Consider the following 21,066-nt stretch of genomic DNA (forward strand, 5'->3'; position numbering starts at 1 on the left):
AAAAATAGAATAAGATACGTTTATGCTCAGCGGAAAATAGGGAGCATGCAACAATTAAGTGATGCATGCCCCCAATATAATTATAATGAAATCCGCATGAAATCTGGGGTCTCCGCTAGCTAGCTGTCCCGACAATTAATCCTTCACTAAAAATGCAGAAATTTATAATTACCTACTACTGATTCGTGCCGGAGGGAATCTTTTCATGCATGCAGATGCGTGCAGTAGTAGCTAATTATAACTTAAGTAATACATGAGCAAGCTTTACAATCGGGTCACGCCTCATATATATTTATATACGGCATTAATATTATTATTATTTGTTAAACTCACCTTCTACAAATTAATAACATATTATAATATTCTTAATTTCTTTTATGTTTTAGCTTTAATTTTTACAACAAGTTGACTATTCTTAGTATTTAAACCACCGACTTTTCCAACACTTTCTTCCGTTGGTCAAGTATAAATTGGCCTCTCTCTCTCTCTCTCTCTCTCACACACACACACACACACATCATAATTTCATATATATGGTCAACAGTCCAAAGTTCCTATTGATGCAATTTTCGACCATGCCTTCTACGTACGTGCTCGACAAACCTACAATCAGAACAAAGTCTAATCAGAAACTCTGTGGAAGATACTTCTGATGCTCAAGTTAAAAAGATGAATCCTTGATCTATACTTCTGATGCTTAAGTTAAAAAGATGAATACTTGATCTATTGATAACATAGACCTGATCAGAAAGATTTTCTAGAGTAATTCTTCCGCGAATCGTGATTTGAGAAGAATTTGAACGGGTATGATTTCGGATGGAGTATGATTACAGGGTTCCATCCTTGACAAAATACGATTAAGTTTATCCTTTAGTCGCCTTGTCCCACATAGATCCCTCGTGACCACGTCTTTGATCGTCTGATATTCTTTCCTCACCAGCTACCCTCGATCGAGTTCTCTCATTAGGGGCTCTTTCATCGTCCATATATAGAGCGTATTATGCACCAACACTTGCTCTATTTATTTTATATATATATCATTGAAGAAATAAAACTCAACAAATGCTCGACGCAGTTCGATCTATATGTTTTGAAAGCAAATATAAATTAAATCTTCCCAAGAAGTTACTATTAATTCTAGACGATAGATGATTTAACGAGACATTAGAGGAGAAATTGTGACTTCGTCATCATTTCAATTAAATTGATCGATCACTATTTATCAATATATATAAACTTCATCACTAAAACATAAAAATTACAGAAAAGCGAAAAATGAGTTTTTGGGACCAACAATTACAATCTGATTAATCATAATTTAAGGAGGAAAATTACAATAAAATTACCGCTGCGAGAAAAGTTTTGCAGCATCGAGAGGCACCAGGCCCTGCGCCATAACCATGGATTTGTATATCTCGACGATCACCTTCTCGTCGTACTCTTTGAGCGAACGTCCCGGAATTCCACCGATCCCGTCCCACGAAACGGCCCCGCCGTACCCGGCGCCGGCACTGCACAGTGGCGAGTTGGCGAATCTGAGCATCAGGTTGACGTACAAGTCTCGAAGACGCACGAAGAAACTCTTGGGCGAAGGCACTCTCAGGACTCGAAGCTTGGGCGTGACCTTGATCCGCCAGAACCGCGATCTTCCCCGGGAGGAACCCAGTTGCTCCGCTCGCGTCCTCCGCCTCTGGCCAGTCGACCCACTTAACCTCTCGTAGCCTCTCCTCTTCCAGTATCCTCTCAACCTCTTGTACGTGCTTGCAGAGATCACACCTCCCATTGTTGGTGCCGTTTTCTTTGCTTTTCTCTCTCTCTTTGATAGAAAACACACGACTGTGGTGGAGAGAGCTAGAGACAGAGAGATAGAGAGAGAGGCTGGTGAGGGATTGAAGCTGGTTGACAAATTCGGTATATAAATAAATGCAGGCATGAATATTATAGAAAATATACATACATATGTATATTATGTATGTAAGCATTATATGCGTATATGATGATAATATACATATATTCATTAGTGGATTTATGTACATGTAATGTTGGAGGGGGCCGGGAGGAGTGGTGGGGTGGTGGTGATCATAAATGGCAGAAGCTAATACGCACCTGCATTTCTCACTGATGTCGCTGTCCTTATTAATAAGGCTGAACATAGCACGTGCCAAGCACCAAATTAATTTTTTTTAATATCATTATAGATTATATTTTTTAGCATAATTTATGTATATTGCAAGTTGACCATCACCGGCATGCATCCTGCCTGATCACATTTTTCTCTCTTATCACCCTTTATTTCGCTCAAAATTAATTTATTATATATATAATTTATATATAGATATATATATACACATACACACACGTGAAGTGCGTTGTATGAAGTAATATTAATTAATTAGACGTAAATATTGCATTTTTCCTTTATTTCTGAGATTATTTATTGGCATTATTAATAAATAATTTGCTTTTGCAGAGATGAATCCATATGAAATTTATAACATAAAAATACTATTGATCAGTGATTATTAATGTTGTTACGTCACAAGTATTATGATCTGATTGTATGTATATATATATGTCTTCACATATATAGAACTACATAATGTTCGTACGTTATCAAAGGTCGTACTCATAGTCTCGTACCATAAATATGAATAAATAAATTATTTATTTCTAATAAATAGGTGTAATATTTAACGTTTACGTACAGTCCCGAAACATGATGAGAGGGTGAAATATTTAGGGAGACCCAATAGTGCTCGATCCCAACTTGAAAGTGAACATAATGATTGTTGGTATGACTTTGGATGTAAGTGCATTATCATGAGTAAGTGGGTCTTGAGGTGTTTTTCATGACTTGTTTGGGACCTTTGGGTAGGTAGATGGCGAGAAAGCGACATTACGCGATCAATGCTGTCGTTGGAACACCATCGAGTTTCACGCAGTCTTCCTGATCATCTTGTTTTGTATGATATTATATATTTATTTTGATATAATTTTTTTAATTATTATCTTTTTTTTAATTATAATAAACGAAGTGTATTTAAAAAAGAAAAAAAAAAAAAAAAGCATTAATTTGAAGACCAGAGTTGATTGGTTGGGATACTAGCTAGCTAACTGAGTGGGGATACCCCATGAATAGGCATAGACTTTTTTTTGAAGTGGGTGGATGTCTTTTCTTTGGGCAGGATCGTGACTTCCCCATCCTCTCAATACATTCTTTTTACATTCGTGATATCATTGCTTGTGTGATCCATCCAAGAGAAGCCATGTTCATAAAATTAAGCCTTTTCAGTAGTAATTATATTAAATATATATTAATATGTCTAAGCTTTTACTTTATTAATTTGTCTGATCTTGTCCTGCTCAAGGAGTTGCTATTATACGATCGAAGGCCATGTGCATGCATACATATATGTAAGAGTATCGTTCCGGGGTAGAGAGGATCAATTATTAATTGCTAATAATATAATTCTTGCCGGTCACATGAATATATATATATATATATATATATATCAAGTCTAAGCTATTCATTCCTAACAAACTTTTAATGACATTTAATTTGTAAACATATATATATATATATATTAATTAATTATCTCTAAAGAATGTGAATTGAAATTAGTATGTTGGTGGCCGATGTAGCTAGGGAAATAGGCTATTTATTGATGAATAAATTTCACATTATCTTTATTGATGGATAGTAGTTGGTCAAATATTGTTCATTTAATTTTTATTCAAAGTCAAACTCGAACTTTTAATTGAGTTGCATTTTATGTTCACGAGCTGATAGTTTAATAATCGAGCGAGTATGAGTAAGTTCACGAGATGTCTTTTTTTTTTTTTTTTTAATAATTAAAATAGATTATTTATAAATCTTGACAAATAAGAAAATAAACTTTGTTAATATATTTATAAAGCTTATATATTCCTATGTCAATGATTATATTTATAATTATTTAAGCAAGATGTTTAGCATTATGAACTTGATAATCTTTAAAATATTTTTAATATAAATATAGAGATAAATATGAAATTACTCGAGTTTAATTATACATGCTTGTACGACCCAAACTTTTATAAAAGTTGCTTAGTTTATTAATTAATTATAATTTTGTGTTTACGAATGACTCATCAATAAACGAATTTAGCCGAATTCAAATATGATCAAGATGATCTCAAGAGGTTTTTCAAATAGTCTTGTTAATTTACAGTCTTATATATGAGTAATTAATTTTAAATAGAAAGCATTTTTATACAAAAATATACTCTTGCAAATTATTTATTTATAAAAATGTACCTATACTATATAAATATATATTGGTTTTGTAAGGAATGAACTTTACAGTATACGGACATATTAATTTTTGTAACAAGAAGGACAAACAGCTTACGTATCTACAGTCTCAAGTTCAGGATGTACGATGGTTTTATCGTATGTGTTCTGTAATCGATTATTTCAAAGTAAAATGGGCAAATGCCCTCTTCTCTATTGCTATCGGCCTTTCGCTCATCTACCCCCACGCCAATTTGTAAACAGAAATATTTGGGGTCCCAATTCGGAATCCAAAAAAAGTTCCGAAAACACCACCACCTCCGCCTCCTCCTCCTCCTCCTTTTTTTATGATTAAGAAAATATATTTTTGGTGATGTTATAAATTTTTCTTTAAAAAAATATAAAAAAAATTTGCCTTATTCGGTGGCAATTCGGACTACATCCCTGAGAAAATGTAGTACATTTGGAAAAACAGCTACTTCTCTTTTTCTCTTATTATAATTTTTTTTAAATGAATAACTTTCTTTCATTTAAGTTAAGGTTTGAACAGTGAGAAGAAATAAAATAGTTTTAAATAAAAATTAAACGTTAAATAAAATATTGTTAATTTTTTTTAATATTATTATTATTTTGAAATTTAAAAATTTTAAATTATTTATTATATTTTATGTAAAAATTATAATGATGAGATAAAATGAATAAAGATAGTTTTGTTATCCAAACCTAGCATAGTTCTTTTATAACAAATGAGATAGGTTGTGCCCAACTGTAGTGAAAATGATTACCTAATTGTTATAACAAATATTATATCCAAACTTTGGTTATATGTTAAAGACACAATTATTGATCTAAAATCTCTAGCATTGTTAGATACTAATTCTATTGCACTTTTGAATACAAGGTCCACAACGCCTCATTCTATTGATATAATCAATTTTCTTTTGGTGGCTTCACACAACTATTGGTATTCAATGACTCCATATCACCCTCATATCTAGTAACAAGACATTTTAATAAAGTTTATAGGTTGCTTCCTCTGTGACTTGACCTTGTGATGTTATCTCTACTTTCATACCAGTCGGTGTTGAGACTCGAGAGGAGGGTCATAACATTGTCCATACCTTGCTTAAAGTCTTCCAAGATTGTAAATGGTGTCGTAGAAGTATTTCGCCCAATTGAGTTACATTATTTGAAAGTAGAACATAAATACTTATTATGAAACTCATTAAAGTTATTAAAAAAATCAACATACCAATACATTTTTTAAGCTAATTGAATATGATTTTTATATCAGTTAGATATTTGGGGTGTCAACATTTATTGTTTAAATTCTTTAGGTATAATATAATGTTTCTTGAATTGGATTGAAAACTTTACTTCAATTGTTAATGGAAAACAAAACCCCAATGAATCAATAATACACACAACTATATCTAGATTATAGTGTCACGGACTTAGAATTTCTTCACACGTCTCGTGCGGCTTTAGGAGGCTTTCTCTCCACAAAGCTCCTAAGTAAACCTTCTAAATGACTCAAGACAATAGAGAATAAAACTAGAGAGAGAAGATAGAGAGAGAAGCTCTAGAGAACTTGTTTCTCTTATTGCTTGGTGATTTACACAAATGAGAGCCCCTCTATTTATAGGGAGCTCTTGGTACAAAGAATGGTTAGGATGGTGACACTTGTCACCAATCCAAGGGTAAAGAACTTTCTAGATTACTACTCTAGAATTGTCTAAAATGCCTTTTCCTAGGGGGTTCTACATCATTCTAGAATACTCCACACAATTCTATCAGATTACAAAGGCCTAGGAGACTCTAGAAGGTTAGGGAATTCTCTAGAAAAATCTAGGTGGTGACATTCTCCCCCACCTAGTTTCGCGACGTCCTCAGCGCGATATCTTCATGGAACCTTCGGATATGATCTTCAAACTGCCACAATGACTCTTTTGGTTCCCAAGTTGTCTCGCTTTCGGGCAATCCCTTCCACTTGATCAAGTATTCTTGGCGTGGCTTGTGACTCTTTCGCCTGATGACACGGTCCGCCAAGATTTCTTCTACTTCTTTGTCGAAAGTGGTAGTTATGCCCAATGGCACACGCTTAGACTCTCCTCGTGTTGGCTCCTCTTCATCAACATGGTAAGGCTTCAAACAGCTGACATGGAAGACCGGATGAAGCTTGAACTTGGAGGGTAAGTCTAGCTTGTAGGAGACCTTCCCTATTTTCTTGATGATTGCGAATGGTCCCTCATAACGTCGTACAAGCCCCTTGTGTAGCTTTCTTGTGAACTTGTGTTGGCTCGACAAGATCTTTACTAACACCAAGTCGCCTATACGATATTCCACTTGCCTTCTTTTCTGATCGGCTCACTTCTTCATCTTCTTGGTTGCTTTGTCTAAGTAGGAACGAGTCACATCCAATTGTTCGTTTCAAGACTTAGCAACCTTGAAGGCTGTTGGACAATTCCCCGCATAGCTCGTCTCTAATGACTGCGGAGTAAGTGGTTGCTACCCTATTACAATCTCAAATGGGCTTTTGTTTATGGATTCACTCCTTTGTAAATTGTAGGAGAATTGAGCGACATCCAACAACTTAGCCCAATTAGATTGGTTGGCACTTACAAAGCGCCTCAAGTATAACTCCAACAAGGCATTCACCCTCTCAGTTTGCCCATCTGACTGTAGATGAAAGCTGGTAGAGAAATGTAGAGCAGACCCCATAAGCTTGAATAGTCCTGACCAGAACTTTCCTATGAAGCGAGGGTCCCGATCACTGATGATGCTCTGTGGTAAGCCCCAATACTTCACCACATACTTGAAGAATAATTTTGTAGTTTCTCCAGCTGAGCAATCCTTAGGGGCCGCTATGAAGGTGGCATACTTGGAGAATCGGTCTACCACCACAATGATAGTTCTGCAGCCTTCGGATTTAGGTAGAGCCACTATGAAATCCAGGCTCACACTTTCTCATGGATGAGAAGGAATGGGTAGTGGTTCTAATAATCCTGCAGGATTTCGATTCTTCACCTTATCTTGTTGACACACAAGACAAGTCTTCACGTAGAGTTCCACCTCATCTCTCAATTGAGGCCAATAATAGGAAGCTTCCGACAAAGCTCGAGTACGTCGTTGGCCCGGATGTTCAGCCCACAAGGAATCGTGGCACTCCTTGAGAAGGTTCCTTCGTAGGTTTCTCCACTTTGGAACATAGATTCGCCCCCTGACGGTATAGAGAAGACCGTCCTCTACCCAGAATCTTTTTGTTTTCTCCTTCTTAGCCATATTTACCAAGTTCTTGGCTAAGCGATCATGCTCCATGCCTTCACGGATCACATCAAGTAGCTCCCCTTGAGCTTGAGTGATAGCAGAAAGTTTACCCTTCCTACTTAGTGCATCAGCAACAAGGTTGGCCTTCCCGGGTTTGTACTCCAAGACAAAGTCAAATTCTGCTAAGAAGTCTTGCCACCTAGCTTGCTTTGGGCTTAGTTTCTTCTGACTTTAGAAGTAACTAGTGGCAATGTTATCCGTCTTGACCACAAAACTGGAGCCAAGCAAATAGTGTCGCCAAACTCTGAGGCAGTGAATGATAGACGTCATCTCCTTATCTTGTACGATGTATCTTCTTTCAGTCTCATTGAGTTTGCGACTCTCATATGCAATGGGATGTCCTTCTTGCATGAGAACTCCCCCTATGGCAAAATTTGATGCATCTGATTGTACCTCAAAAGGCTTGGTACAATCTGGTAGGGCCAAGACCGGTTCCTCCGTGATGGCTGTCTTCAGATCGTCAAAGGCTTCCTGACACCTTGATGACCACTCCCATGTCCTGTTCTTCTTAAGCAAATTGGTGAGGGGGGATGCCCTTGTAAAGTATCCCTTTATAAATCTCCTATAATAGTTGACAAGCCCAAGGAATGATCGAAACTCGGTAACCTTAGTGGAAGGATCCCACTTCTTAATGGCTTCAATTTTCCCCTCTTCCATGTTGAGTTTTCCACCTTGGATTTTGTGGCCAAGGAAATGGACTTCGTTTAGTGCAAATGAGCACTTCTCCTTCTTGACATAGAGTTGGTTTTCCCTTAAGACACGGAAAACAATCCTTAAATGCTCCACATGTTCTTCAAGGGTAGAACTATAGATGACAATATCATCTAGATAGACTACCACAAATTGATCAAGATAGAGATGGAAGATCTTGTTCATGAGTGTGCAGAAGGTGGCTGGAGCATTTGTGAGGCCAAAGGGCATCACTAGGAACTCGTATGCTCCATAGTGAGTTACACAAGTCGTCTTTGCTTCATCCCCTTCCACAATCCTCACTTGATAATACCACGATCTTAAATCAACCTTGGAGAAGTATTTTGCATGGCCCAGTTGATCAAATAAATCAGCAATTAAAGGAATATGATACTTGTTTTTTATGGTTACCTTATTTAGAGCTCAATAGTCAATGCACAGCCACAAAGACCCATCATGTTTCTTTTGGAACAACACGGGTGCCCCATATAGTGCCTTGGAGGGATGGATGAATCCGGCATCAAGTAGCTCCTTAAGTTGCCTCCTTAGTTCTTGAAGCTCTAGAGGTGACATGCGATAAGGTGCTTTGGCGGGTGGTTTGGCGCCGGGTTCCAGCTCGATCTGATGGTCCACCCCTCTCCTGGGTGGTAGTTGCTTGAGCAATTCTAGCGGCATGACATCCTCATAGTCCCTGAGGACCCTTAGGACTTCCTTGGGTGGAGGGGAGGAAATCTTCACTTCACCTTTCTCTATTGAAGCAAAGTAAGACACCTCGCCCTTCTTCCATCCTTTCTTGAATTGCATGGCGGATAAAAGCTGGGTAGTGTTTGGCTTGGACATGGTGGGTATCATGCATGGACCGCCCTCTAAGATACACACCGAGTTGTAGTAGGGAAGAGACACTACATTAAACTGTCTCAAGAATTCCATCCCCAACACGATGTTGAAGTCATCCATAGGAGCGACAGAGAAATCCACCGTACCTTTCCAAATTCCAAGTTGTAGCTCCACCCCATGAGCTACACCATCAAGGGGTTTGGTCTCAGAATTCATGGTCTTCAGCCATCCTTGACCCTTCTTAAGAGGAACCCTAGCCGTGTGGCCTCTTCCTTCTTGATGAAGTTGTGAGAAGCTCCTGAGTCGACCATGGCATGACTCTTCTTCCCATTGACGAGGACCTCTACAAAAATCAAAGATCCATCCTTAGTGGTTGGCTTTGTGCTTGCCTTGAGGGAGTTGAGAAGTTGTAGACATTCCAGGTGCGACTTCTCTTGAACTTCCTTCTCTTCCAACATGGCATTGAGGGCCTTCCTCTTGGGACAATCTCTAGCCCAATGTGATCCGTCACAAAGGAAACAAGCATCCTTTGGCTTCTTATCTTTGGAGTGGTCCTTCTTGCCCTCCTTTGATGTTGAAGGCTTGTCTCCACTGTCTTTGTACTGTGGGGGCTTGAACCCCTTCGCTCCCCCACCCTTAGTGTGATTATCCTTTGAAGACTTGGGCTTTGAAGAGTTGTTACTCTTATGATACTCAAATTCTTCTAAGGTTTCCGCCACTGTCAGGGCAGTGGAGATGTCGTTGACTCCACGACGCTTGAGTTCTTAAGCCACCCAAGATTTGAGACCATCGATGAAGTTGAAGAGGAGATCTTCTTCACTCATGTTTGTGATTTGAAGCATGAGGGCAGAAAATTCCTCAACGTAGTTGCGGATAGAAGAGGTGTGCTTCAACTCCTTCATTCTCTTCCGCGCATTAATAGCCACATTCTCAGGATAGAATTGCCTCTTGAGTTCACGCTTGAACTCTTCCCAAGAGTCAATAGTGCAAGTACCATTCTCTATCTCACTATGCTTACGACGCCACCAAGTACTAGCAAGATTAGTAAGGTAGAGAGAGGCAGTACGTACCTTGACATGCTCGTCTTGCATGTTCAAAACTTCAAAGTAGCGCTCCATGTGCCACATGTGGTTGTTTAGTTCTTTGGCATCCCGCTTGCCATCGAACTCTTTCGGTTTGGGGGTATCCACCCTTGGTGTCGCCATCATTCCAGCCGCCATCATTCCAGCTCCGATGGCGCCCCCATTGGCCACTGCCCGCTTGCACATGGCTAAATCCGCCTTGGTCTCCTCTAGACTGACGCGGTATTCCTCCATTTGCTCTTGGAGTTTTGTTAGCTCTCCCAAGACCCGGTCTTGAAAAGCAACATTTTCAACATGTTGTGCCTCGATGGTGGGGTTGATGGTGCTCATAATGGACTCCTTGAGCGATTCGGATTGCCCTCCAATCCTAGCTCCTCCAAACCTTGCTCCACAATGTCAAGTCGGTCCCTGACATCCGCTACCGCCACCTCCATCCTTGTCATAGTGTTGTCAAGAGTGCTCACCTCCCTGTGAGACTGATCCCATTCCTCAATCTTGGCCAATATCTTGGCCATGGCCCTCTCGATGCCATCGAGACGAGACTCCATAGATGAGTTTGAATCCTTCGACCTCTTGCTCTTTCGTGTCTCCTGGGGCTCCATGGTGATCTCGCTTGGATCCGTCATCCTAACCTGGACAGCTCTGATACCAACTGTCATAGATTTAGAATTTCTTCACACGTCCCATGCGGCCTTAGGAGGCTTTCTCTCCACAAAACTCTTAAATAAGCCTTCTAAATGACTCAAGACAATAGAGAACAAAATTAGAGAGAGAAGATAGAGAGAGAAGCTCTAGAGAACTTGTTTCTCTTATTGCTTGGTGATTTACACAAATGAGAGCCCCTCTATTTATAGGGAGCTCTTGGTGCAAAGAATGGTTAGGATGGTGACACTTGTCACCAATCCAAAGGTAAAGAACTTTCTAGATTACTACTCTAGAATTGTCTAAAAGGCCATTTCCTAGGGGGTTCTACATCATTCTAGAATACTCCACACAATTCTACAAAATTACAAAGGACTAGGAGACTCTAGAAGGTTAGAGAATTCTTTAGAAAAATCTAGGTAGTGACAATAGGTTGTGGTTCGAGTAGAGATGCTTATTAATGTCAAGATCTGAAGAAAGATTATTCCCAGGTTCTATATATTAATCTTCTCATAAACCAGATGGCAGTTTTCCATTGGTGGTTTAATCTCGAAGTTCCACTCAAATACAAAATCATTTTCTTCGAGTATTTAACATGAAAATTACCAAGCAATAGGAACTGAGAAATGAGAATCTCCTTCATGTGAAGTCATTTTCATATTTAATCCAAACCGCATTCTTTCGGTGCCTCCTAAACTATCCTACTTCAATTAAATTCCGTTCTCACACACAGTCTCACACTCGGTCCTCCAGTTATTGTTGGGATAATTGGATTGAAAATTTTACTTCAATTGTTACTGGAAAACAAAACCCCAATGATACACAACTACATCTACATTAGAGGTTGTGGTTCGAGTAGAGGTGCCTATTAATGCCAAGATCTAAAGAAAGATTATTCCCAGGTTCTATATATTAAAAAAAAATCTAGTTATAAATATAACTGCGTACTAATATGTGCACCAATCTAATATAATTGGTCAAAAAATAAATTTTATTAAAAATAATATTAATTTAAATTTTAAATATAAATGAATCAATATTAATATACAAATTAATATATAATTTTATTTATTTATAACAAAACTCGTATATTAATGTTCTCAAAAACCAAATGGCACTTTCCATCGGTGGTTTAATCTCGAAGTTCCACCCAAATAAAAGTCATTTTCTTCGAGTATTTAATATGAAAAATACCAACTACCAAGCAACAAGAACCGAGAAATGAGAATCTCCTTCACCTGCAGTCATTTTCATATTTAATTAATCCAAACCGCATTCTTTCGGTGCCTCCTAAACTGTCCTATTTCAATTAAATTCCGTCCTCACACGCAGTCTCACACTCGGTCCTCCAGTTGTTGTTGGGAAATCTTTTGACTCTTTTCGGTGGGACCAGTATATGCTTTTAGTCTGATTGACAACCCAGATGGCCCACTTTCACCCAGAAAACACACAATCGAGACGGATGAACGTCTCTTTCATCGATTTGGTGAAAGGAAGAATTAAGAGTTAAGAACTTGAAACCCTCAGCACTGTTATTAAATTTTAAATCAAATCTCCGACCTATAGTTCTTAGTTTTTCAAAATCCTTTTAGAAGACAGAAAATTCCTCAAGATTTCACCCATCAACACACAATCGGCTAAAAAGAAAAAAGAAACAACTTTAAGTATGGTTAAGAAGAACAAGTTTATCCAAACATAAAATAAAAAACCAGAAATAGACAAGGCAACCATATCAACAAGCATTCTTTGCAGTACCACATTATCTACGCAAGAAGCGGCAAAATTAAATAGTAACATATTCTACCATAATTAATACCACAGCTACGAATACAGTTAATTAATGGAGATAAGCAGTGCAGTACATTTCCTAGTTCCTAGACTTTTTGGCCGGCCTAGACGAACCCTGTGGTTTTGGAGTCTTCCTCTTTATCGGCGTCAAGCTCTTCTTCTTAATCTTCTTAGGGTTCTTCTCCGGGGTCTTAACCTGACTGAGCCTCTTGGTCTTCACACCCTTCTTCTCTGCAATCTTCTTGGGGGGTATGGCCTTGGGGGGTATGGCCTTTCTGGTCTTGGTGCTGTCATCCTTCTTCTTTTTGATGGTCTCTTTCTCCTTGACCGCCAACTTGACCTTCTCGGTGGAGGAGACCTTGAAGGAGTTCTTGATTTTCACAAGCCTCTCAGACTTGACAAACCTCTTCAACTGAACAGAGAGGACTTTCTTGAAATTGGGTGGCAACACTTTTTTGTACTTCTCCTCCGCGAACTTCGCTATTGCTTGCTGGCTCGAGCCAGTCCGGTCCTTCAGAGTCAGTATGGCCTCGCTTATCATCTGCCAAAGAACCGATAAGAAAACATTTAAAAAAACCAAAACGAAACAAAACAAGATGAAGAAGAAGAAGAAAGAGAGAGAGTAAAGATGATGGAAAAACCGAAGGACCTCAAAGTAAGGGGGATGAAGGGTTTTGTCCTTATTTGCAACAGCAACCGTTGCTTTCGCCATTTTTCTGAAAGGCTCTTCTGGAGACTTGCTTGGAGAGAGGGAGACTGTGTGTTTGTGTGTCGGTGTTTTGAGTGTGTTTGTGAGTTTAAAGAGAGGGGAATTTGAATACGAAGGGTGGTAAATGGTATGGTAAAGGAGGGGTATTTGAATTTGAATTTTGGATATGTTTTGGCGGTTGTTCGGTATGTTTGAAGCAGTAGAAGTGGGCCGGTCGTCTCGAAAAAGGCTCGCATTTAAATTTGCGTTGGTTGGACTTTGGACGTGGTGACCCTGTGTTCATGATCGTGTTTTCGTGGGCTACCTAAAAATAAGAGATAAAGATTAAAAACGAAACCTTATGAGATAGGAACATTATCCGACTGTGTATCAAATGGAATTGGACCAAGCAGTCTTTATTCTATTTCCAAAACAGTAAGGAATAATAAATAAAATTAAAAAACTATTTCCTTATCATATCATAAAATGTCATATCATTAAAATTATTACAGACTAATCTTTTTAGTAACATCATATGAGAGAAAGAGAAGTGTTTGGTCTATACAGCGATATTACAAAAATATATTTACAAATTAAGATGGCGAGAGATGTGTTAAATCATATTGCTAAATCTCTTTAAAAGTTTTTATAAGGAGATGAGATTACTAATGAAAAAAGGTATTCCTACAACTATTTTACAACTCATCTTCAGACAATTAATGAAATCATACCACTCCATTCAAAATAAATCTTAATATTTCAAAACTACCATTCATTTCATGTAGAGTTGTAAAATAGTTATAAAGTTATCAACTTTAGTAGTAAATAAAAAATTTGCTTGGTGAGGGCATCTAATATAGATAAACTCCTAAACTGTCACATTTTAACATATATATATGCATGGTTAGAAAATATTGGCATTTAAGCTCGAAAGTCTTCAAATGTCTCACTTAATTGCTGATCATCCATGCATCTTCGGACATAATATATAGATTTTGTTAAAAGATCTGATGAGCAGTACTCATGATCCGCATGGAAAATTCTAATTCGGTGGTGGCAATATTAATTCGTTTCAATCGATCGATCGCGTAGTACTTGGACATGAAACTGATCACAAAATTAAGTGAACCTGAATGCATGGTAATTCGTTTGTTTGCAATTGGCAGTAATATTGTAATATATTATTATTATTTTAAGCCGAAGGCCGAATGTATCCCCACAATCAATATTATATATTATTTAATTAATGTAGAAGAGCCAAATCCAGCAACTTTCGTGGTGACCCACTTGCTGATCAGTAAGTACACAACTGTGCCATGCACACCAAGATCGAGCCCCATTCGATGTCTTCCATACGTGATGTCCTTTCTCTGACCTCCATTCATTATATGCGGTTGCTTTATCTCCTCATTAGAAAGTGTGAAATTTATCGCCTTTTTAAAAAAATAAATGTAAAGAAATTAAGAACGAAGATTTGTCAACTTTAGTAATTAATGCATGTGATCATAAGAAATTATAGTAACAGTACCGAGGGCGTAGATATTTGATGGAAGATGGGAAAGTAATCATGAGAAGGACGGACGTTTGTGACTGCCGGTCGGCGGGCTACTTCACAAACCACAAAAGAGTTTATCTATTATTCCAGATATTCAAACTAACGTACGTAGCTTCTTGATTACCATAATTAACAGCCAAGATGATCCAAAATACTTTTTTTTTTTGTAAAAAAAAAAAATAGTAGAAGAAGAACACCACATGGAACAAATTAATAATTTATTTTTCGACATAAAAGAAGATAATAAAGTACATGCATAACATTACAAATTAAGTAGCGAGGGAGCCGGCCGAGAGATTTCTTCAATCAACTAGCGACGTTATTTCTTTCTTTCCTTCTCCTATAGCTCCGGGAAGCTTGCTAGCCTGGCATCATTAGAAGCAGGAATAACAAATAGATCATAGTTATTTCTAGAGAAAATATCTAAGCGTAGAGATATCAAACTACTGACAAAGAATTACAAGAGAAAGCTGAGAGCCACCGAGGCACAATTATTACGTGAAATTAAATTCAAGCATCTAGGTAGCTACAACAAGCAGAGAAAAGAAAGGAAGAACGCAAAGGAGATGAAAACTGGCTGAGCTTTCAAATGGACAGAATGGTCATATTCATCATGCGATGGAGGGTAGTAGTAAGGGTATGGTGGAAAAGGTTTTGGATATGGCGGAGGGGGTGGCCCATAATTATCTGATGGTGGCAATGGAGGAGGGTACTCGCAATTGTCAGTACATGGAGGCTTGGGTGGTGGTGGGCATTCCGGGATGACTGGCGGTGGTGGCGGCGGGCACTCAACCACTGGCGGTGGTGGTGGTGGCGGCGGGCACTCAACCACTGGCGGTGGTGGTGATGGCAGAGGGCATGGGTGTTCACATTCCATGCACATTGTGCATGGTATTTCATCTTTGGACACTGTTGTTGCTGCTCCTACTCCTGCTGTAACATTAATAGTAGTGGTTGATGTGGTTAAGGAGAAGTTGTAGTGTAAGATGAGGAGGAGGAAAGTACTGAACGGGGAGAGTAACGTCATTGTTTAGGGTTTGCAATCCCTATGTTGAAGACTGTTTCATATATCAAATCTCAGAGAGTACTGAGGGAGGAGGGTACTTGAGGAGAAGAATGATGTATAAAGACAATGGTGATTTGGTTGAGAGGGGAGTACTGCAAGGAGATAGGAATAAGATGTCTGCAGCGTCTTGGTGACCGCACCATTTGTCGGTGTTTTATCTTTTATTGTACTACCATCCACGTAATAAACAAAATGGACCAAAATATATACAATACCAACAATTTTTTTTTTTTAATAAAAAAAGAAAGGCAAAGATGACAATTGTCCCAATTTCATCCACATTTTCCATGATTTTTCACCACATGCTTGCTGCATGAGGTAGCTAGATCAGGAAGCTGGCTCGAATATTGCTTGAAAGTTCTTAATTTGCTCATACTTATATCATGCGCGCCTTGATCTGAAAAATGACTTTTAAGTTGCATATATAAATTACTAGCAGCTAGCTAGCTTGAGAATGCAAGCGCGCAGTACATACTTTTATATTATAAGATCCCTAGCTCGATCGGAATCTCTTAATTAATTTATTATATATTTTCAAAATGAGAGTGTGTTAATGAAACGTTTCGTGATAAACTTTAGCAGGAAATTAACTTTATGATCATCTCCGGCGGGGAATTATACAATTTTGCAAGTACTGCATCACCAATTAAAAAAAAAAAAAACAGTTAATTTAATATTATACCCTTCATTGTACATTCCAGCACGTTATTAGCTAGTCTAGAAAAATAATTAACGAAGTATATTTTAGAACATATTTATAATCACAGTTAAACAATGATCTTTAATATATATATAATAGTACTATCGGTGCCGACAATAAATTGAAATAAATAAATAAATAATGAAAACTAACAAATTAAAGAGGAATAGGAAACAATAATTCAGAGGATAATGACAACCTCCGACTTTCACATGAATACCTTTGTGAGCGCTAGCTCTTAAATTCTTAAATCTCTAAATTCCTTTTCGATATGGATTGCATATGTTGACACATGCATTACGGCCCCATGAGAGGTACTATAGACGGTGCATGGCCATCTCACAAATGTTTTACATTGCGCTAGCCAACACGATGCAGAGAGGTAGTAGTATACTGTGCGTAGCCAGCCACGATCCAATATTCCAGGCAATGTCTACTCAATTATTTGATCAGTACATGATGAGGACGTGGTTGGCGACCGCTCAGTACTCCTTGTGCATGCATGGGTGCAAATAATGATCTACCCCGAAGTGTGGTGGACTAAGTGCTGATTGATGGAGAGGGGGCCGAAGTTAACGCTAGCTCCACCCTTTGTTTTATTATTATTATTATTATATATGTTGAATAGGCGTTTAAACGTTGTACGTACAACGTTATTGATCGTGTTAGGGGGGGTCTATTTGTTGCTTAATTTGTAAAATAGTGACGTGTATAAAAGACCTTATAATTATGTCATATACATATAGTTGGTTTTAAACCATAATCGAATCCAAATAACAACTAGTCAGCCTATCCAAAAAGCAATTAACAACGACGAGAAGCGGGTATACCAAACAACATGACATAATAAAAGTCAAGTGTGTTTTGCACTCGAGTGCTAATTGCATAAGCTTCCAATTTCGATGTTTCTTCAGCTTTTTGTATTTTCCCTTCAATCTCGATGGTGAAATCCGACCTACTTTTGTCCTCTCCCTAAAACCTAGATTGAAGATCGAATCTCACGCACATATAATAGGCAGCTAGCTGGCTAATAGGTTGAAGATAAAGTATGCCCAGTACTACTGATCGATCAGTACGTGACATTCTTATGCCTGATCGTTGTTTCTGCGTTCTGATCTTTCTTCACCATGAGATTCCATTCTACTTCATTATCAAAGAACTGATCTCTTAACTCATCGAGTATATATTTTTTCTGGATATAAATACCACAATAACTTCTAAGCTGAAATCCACCTAATTTTATCGACAATATATTATTGATAGATCATCATGAGATAGTGAATATATATCGTATTACATAGATCTTACCACATTCCGATATTTATAATATTTTCCATTGCCAGTCTTTAGATAAGATAAAATCCTTAGTCTCATTTAATAGTGGCCACCCATGATGCATGACCACTTAAAAAAAGTTCAGAAAATACATTTTAAACTAAGGATTTCAATCAATTACAATCAGCATGGGTATTAGATCATAAGCCTCCCGCTTGAAAATTATATTGAATAAAAATATATTCAATTCAGTCTAATTTTAAGTTAAATCTAACGTCTAACTTTTAAATTATTAAATTTATTTAAATTTAAAACCTTTTACATATAAAATTCACAATATTTTTAAATTCAACATGATCTCTTTATACGCAAAATTTACAACCATTTTCAATTTTATATAAATACATTTAAACACATTTTAAAATCTAAACATATCTTAAATAAATTCACAACCGTTTTAACTCAGCTCAACATATAATCGGTAGCTTGTTTAATTAACTCCGCGCGCGTATATGCACCTCGTTAAATAACTCCATGCGAAGATGGGTACTGTCCGGAACGCTTTCATGTATTTCTCCATCACTACTAATCACGATGGACTTTAGGATTTCTTATATGATAGCAGCTCTCTTTATTCAGCCGGTACTGATCAACATTTCTGGCTGAAAAATATTTCTTTAAATATTAGTCAGACTATTTTTATTAATATTGGCAAAATCCTTCCTTTTTTCAGCTAGCAAGCTACCAATTTACACACGCATATATATAAAAGTCGATTGGATATACACGAGGTGCAATTCATGTCAAAACCATTCACCACGAAGCTCTCTAAGAACCCTGGAATGGGGATAAGTTTCCGGATCACCACGCATAGCATTCTGCCTAAATATCTCGACGGCCCTCCTAAGCGCCTCCTCCGCCGTGTCGAGCTGCTCAGGCCTCCACGCAATCCCGTCTGCGCCACGATCGTTATCCTCGACGGCATCCGCTGTCCCATCAGTTGCTCTCGTCAATGGCTTCCTCGTATCGACTACATTGATCTCCGACAACGGCGAAGCCTTGTGATGCTTGAAGTATTCTCTGTCATCCTCCACCTGTTCGTTCCTGTCTCTATGCTCTTTTTCCTTGTCTTTTGGCCATGGCGTGCCGTTAAATCCTTCGCAACTGGCATCTTCTACGCTTGCAGTTGCATGGCTACGCTTTTGCTGAACAACGGGGTCCAGGGGTTGAGGCGAAACCTCCGTGCTTTCCAGCTTCGGAGAAGAAGCAAAAGGTGTTCTTGGAGGCTTCAATGGCCCGGTTTCTTTATGGGCTTTGTGTTCTAATTCTTGCTTGGCCGCATCATCACTATCCACCACACTTCCTTGACCCTGCGATTTTCAATCATATCAGCATATCAGTAAATCTTCAAACTTTACAAGTTTTCAATTTTGAAGCTCAGCTTACTATGTTACACTATATCAGAGTCTTACTTCGTTTTTTCTGTAATATACGTCAGGTCCAGCTTCGACTTCTCCGGAATGAATATCAGGGTCAGCGGTGCGACCGGCCGATCGGGGGGATGAAAGTCCTATGCGGAGAGCTTGGTTATGGGCTAGAGAGAGAACCCATCGTTGCATTTTGGCCGCTACCCTCGATTGCATTTTGGCTTTCCTGTTCTGTTAATAATCCACCAAATTCGTTGGGTTTTTTGATGGCTGCCTAATTGGAACAGAGACGAAACAGAGGAACAAGAAAAGCTCTAAGGGGAGAGAGAAAAGAAAATGAATAAAGATTAATTAGGTACTTTCTGGAGGAGAGACACGTGTACGGTAAAGGTATTGACGTGGAAGGACTTTATAGTGCTTTGGCGTACTTTGTGTGTCACCATGTGATGGTTCTTATCTATGGGGTTGGTGGTGGAAATGATATGCAACTAGAAGCATGGAGATTCTTGTTCTAGCGAAATCCCAAGTCTTGTAGAAGCATGGAGAAGTTGCTTAGTGGGTGCCCATTAAGGATCTTTGTTTATTTTTATTTTTAAAAGCTCATTTTTTCAAGGGAGGAATACCACAGAGATAAGAGCTAGCTTGGGGTGGTAATAAAGGCAGCCCAAGCAGCAACTAAAGTTTTGCACTATTTTACAACTCAAAACTATTCATTTTGCTTACTACTCATTTTAAAAAAAAAAAAAGCAACAGTGTTTTGCACCTTCTGCGTGTGAAAATGGTCAAATGCAAAGAGTTATAAGAGATTGAAAGCATGCTATGCACCTAAAGACTAATGCAAGATAGCGTATAAGAATCAGAAGCAAGAAGAAAAGCATTTTTACTGGTTGTGGACCTGAAGCCTGTTCTGCATGTAGATGGTATGAGACACTCCCAAAAAAGAAGAAGAGAGAGAGCTAGAACAGTAAGAAGTTGGGATTTTGCTATTTCTTAATATTTCAAAAAACAAATTGAGTAATTCGTAAACCAGATTAAAGTCTTGTTTTGGGTTGAGGGTTGAACAAAGATAGAGAGATAATTGTTCTGGCCTATATCATGCGGGGATGAGACAAAAGCCCTTCCCTTTATCTCTATTTGCCCTAAAATCCAAACGAAATAAGGAAACGCCAAAATGAATTTCTCTGAGTCACCCATTTTCTGTAGTGTGGTCCAAACACTCCAGACAGAACAAAACGAATTAAGCATGCACATAATTTATATGAGAGATACTCTTTTTAATCTGATTCCAACAATCATTCCCAAATAATTGATGGTTTTTGTTTTTTTAGACTAGTACATACATTATAACTAAACGAGTTGCAATGTCGAAAGTCTATAAATGGTGGATCATTATCATTATAAAGATTAAGGTAAGGGGATGCTTCTATAAATATCATTAAAAATTAAAACTTGTCCGTTGCGCGATAGAATGCCAACAAATATTCCAGCTATCAAATGATTTTAATAGGAATCCGATGTCTTTTTTTTTTTGTTAAGATTGTTCAACTGCTTGAATTGCTACTTGGTAGTCCCCTCAAATTGTAAGCTGTTTTATATGTTGTTCTTTTGCTTCTTTATGCCTACATAATATGCTGATGGTTTTGCCCTTAGCTTTGGGAAAGTCCATAGTTGAACCGTAAGACCCGACTTTGAGGAAACACAAATTCACCTCCATTC

General features: G+C 38.1%; 4 protein-coding genes and 1 long non-coding RNA gene across 5 annotated transcripts; 1 reads left to right on the forward strand and 4 right to left on the reverse strand.

Annotated features, from left to right (window-relative positions):
- Positions 1 to 287: 287 nt before the first annotated feature.
- Positions 288 to 1,943, reverse strand: LOC122316735. The gene is made up of 2 exons (XM_043133482.1): positions 1,347 to 1,943; positions 288 to 603 (listed from the first exon to the last, which is right to left on the reverse strand). The coding sequence occupies exons 1-2, from the start codon at positions 1,931 to 1,933 to the stop codon at positions 555 to 557; spliced, it is 636 nt and encodes a 211-aa protein (XP_042989416.1). The 5' UTR covers positions 1,934 to 1,943; the 3' UTR covers positions 288 to 554.
- A 10,640-nt stretch (positions 1,944 to 12,583) lies between these two features.
- On the reverse strand, positions 12,584 to 13,471 carry LOC122317299 (histone H1-like). The gene is made up of 2 exons (XM_043134298.1): positions 13,289 to 13,471; positions 12,584 to 13,180 (listed from the first exon to the last, which is right to left on the reverse strand). The coding sequence occupies exons 1-2, from the start codon at positions 13,349 to 13,351 to the stop codon at positions 12,719 to 12,721; spliced, it is 525 nt and encodes a 174-aa protein (XP_042990232.1). The 5' UTR covers positions 13,352 to 13,471; the 3' UTR covers positions 12,584 to 12,718.
- A 1,937-nt stretch (positions 13,472 to 15,408) lies between these two features.
- On the reverse strand, positions 15,409 to 15,909 carry LOC122316315 (leucine-rich repeat extensin-like protein 3). Its single transcript, XM_043132847.1, has one exon. It carries the CDS (start codon positions 15,907 to 15,909, stop codon positions 15,409 to 15,411), a length of 501 nt encoding a protein of 166 aa, XP_042988781.1.
- Positions 15,910 to 18,595: 2,686 nt separating this feature from the next.
- Positions 18,596 to 19,566, reverse strand: LOC122314960. Its single transcript, XM_043130617.1, has 2 exons — positions 19,396 to 19,566; positions 18,596 to 19,293 (listed from the first exon to the last, which is right to left on the reverse strand). Exons 1-2 carry the CDS (start codon positions 19,564 to 19,566, stop codon positions 18,727 to 18,729), a joined length of 738 nt encoding a protein of 245 aa, XP_042986551.1. The 3' UTR covers positions 18,596 to 18,726.
- On the forward strand, positions 19,179 to 19,939 carry LOC122314962. The gene is made up of 2 exons (XR_006243919.1): positions 19,179 to 19,322; positions 19,422 to 19,939. It is a non-coding gene; the product is annotated as an uncharacterized LOC122314962 (long non-coding RNA).
- Positions 19,940 to 21,066: the final 1,127 nt, after the last annotated feature.

Source organism: Carya illinoinensis, chromosome 7, assembly GCF_018687715.1.
Source record: "Carya illinoinensis cultivar Pawnee chromosome 7, C.illinoinensisPawnee_v1, whole genome shotgun sequence".
NCBI classification, from domain to species: domain Eukaryota; kingdom Viridiplantae; phylum Streptophyta; class Magnoliopsida; order Fagales; family Juglandaceae; genus Carya; species Carya illinoinensis.